Source organism: Eriocheir sinensis, unplaced genomic scaffold (assembly GCF_024679095.1).
Source record: "Eriocheir sinensis breed Jianghai 21 unplaced genomic scaffold, ASM2467909v1 Scaffold175, whole genome shotgun sequence".
NCBI lineage: Eukaryota > Metazoa > Arthropoda > Malacostraca > Decapoda > Varunidae > Eriocheir > Eriocheir sinensis.
The window spans coordinates 1-1,053 of record NW_026111128.1 but is presented as its reverse complement, the minus strand read 5'-3'; the positions used below and the strand labels follow the sequence as shown (position 1 = coordinate 1,053).

The following is a 1,053-nucleotide window of genomic DNA, read 5'->3' as shown; positions in this document are numbered from 1 at the left end:
TTACAGACTGTATGAAGATCAAACGGATATTTTGCTAAATCCATCTCTAAATCTATCTATAATTCCTTTTCAAACTCATATATGTATGTACGGATAGAATTACTGGAATTAAAATACTAAAAAGCAAAAAAAAAAAAAAAAAAAATCTATATGGTTTAAACCAAAAAAAAACCCCATGGTTTAAACCAAAAAACAAAAAACAAAAAACTGGTTTAAACCAAAAAAAAAAACATGTTTCTTGTATTTAAAAAAAAACATTGGTTTTTGCCAACCCTGAGATTAATAGAGAGAAAAATTTTTTGGGGTCACTCAAGAGGTAATATAATTCTAATGGTGTTTCCTCACTCCTCGAACTCTGAAAGTTATCTGATTTCATCTGGTGATTAAGAAGGAAGCTAACCCAGTGACTTTCACTCAGCTCGTTTATTAATTACAGAAGAATAAATATCCATCAAGATGAAGCAGCGTGAAGGGGGTGGGGGAGGAGGAGCAGGGGTGGGGGTGGGGGTGGGGTAATGGGCGAAATAAGGAAGGATGAGAGGGGGGAGGGTGTTGCTGCGCCCTGGTATTCCAGTGGCCGCCATGGTGGGGATGAGTATTTCAGTTTGGGGCGGGGCGACCTGTAGGCTGGGATGGGTTTCAGTTGTGGCCGTAGGAAGGTCTTGGGGAGTAGGATGGGGCGGGGGCGTGGCCGTAGGAAGGCTGGTGTCCGTATCCCTGCGCGGGGTACTGCGCCTCGCCCTCGTAGGTGACCTCGGCCACGTAGCCGGAGTCGCCGTTCACGTAGTAGGTGACGGTCTGGAGGCGGCCGTCGGGCAGCAGCACGCTGTAGGAGCCCTGGGTGTCGTAGCCGTCGCGGGCCTCCTGGGCGCCGAAGTTAAGGCCGGCGTAGTCGTCCTTCACGGCGTACTGGCTGTTGTACTGCGGGTGGGCCTGCGGCGGGAGGGAAGAAGGGGGTGAGGTAGGAACTCAGAGAGTCAAAGAATAGAAGAGTTTGACCAACGTGATCAAGGGCGCCATGCTGCTACCAAGGGTCTCTTGAAATTCAGTGTG

At 48.2% G+C, this 1,053-nt stretch overlaps 1 protein-coding gene across 1 annotated transcript; it reads right to left on the bottom strand.

The window, feature by feature from the left end:
• Nucleotides 1-279: 279 nt before the first annotated feature.
• On the bottom strand, nucleotides 280-969 carry LOC126990563 (cuticle protein 18.6-like; the record flags this gene model as incomplete). The annotated part of the gene is made up of 1 exon (XM_050849175.1): nucleotides 280-969. A coding segment is annotated over one exon (330 nt), but the record flags the coding sequence as incomplete, so codon positions are not given.
• Nucleotides 970-1,053: the final 84 nt, after the last annotated feature.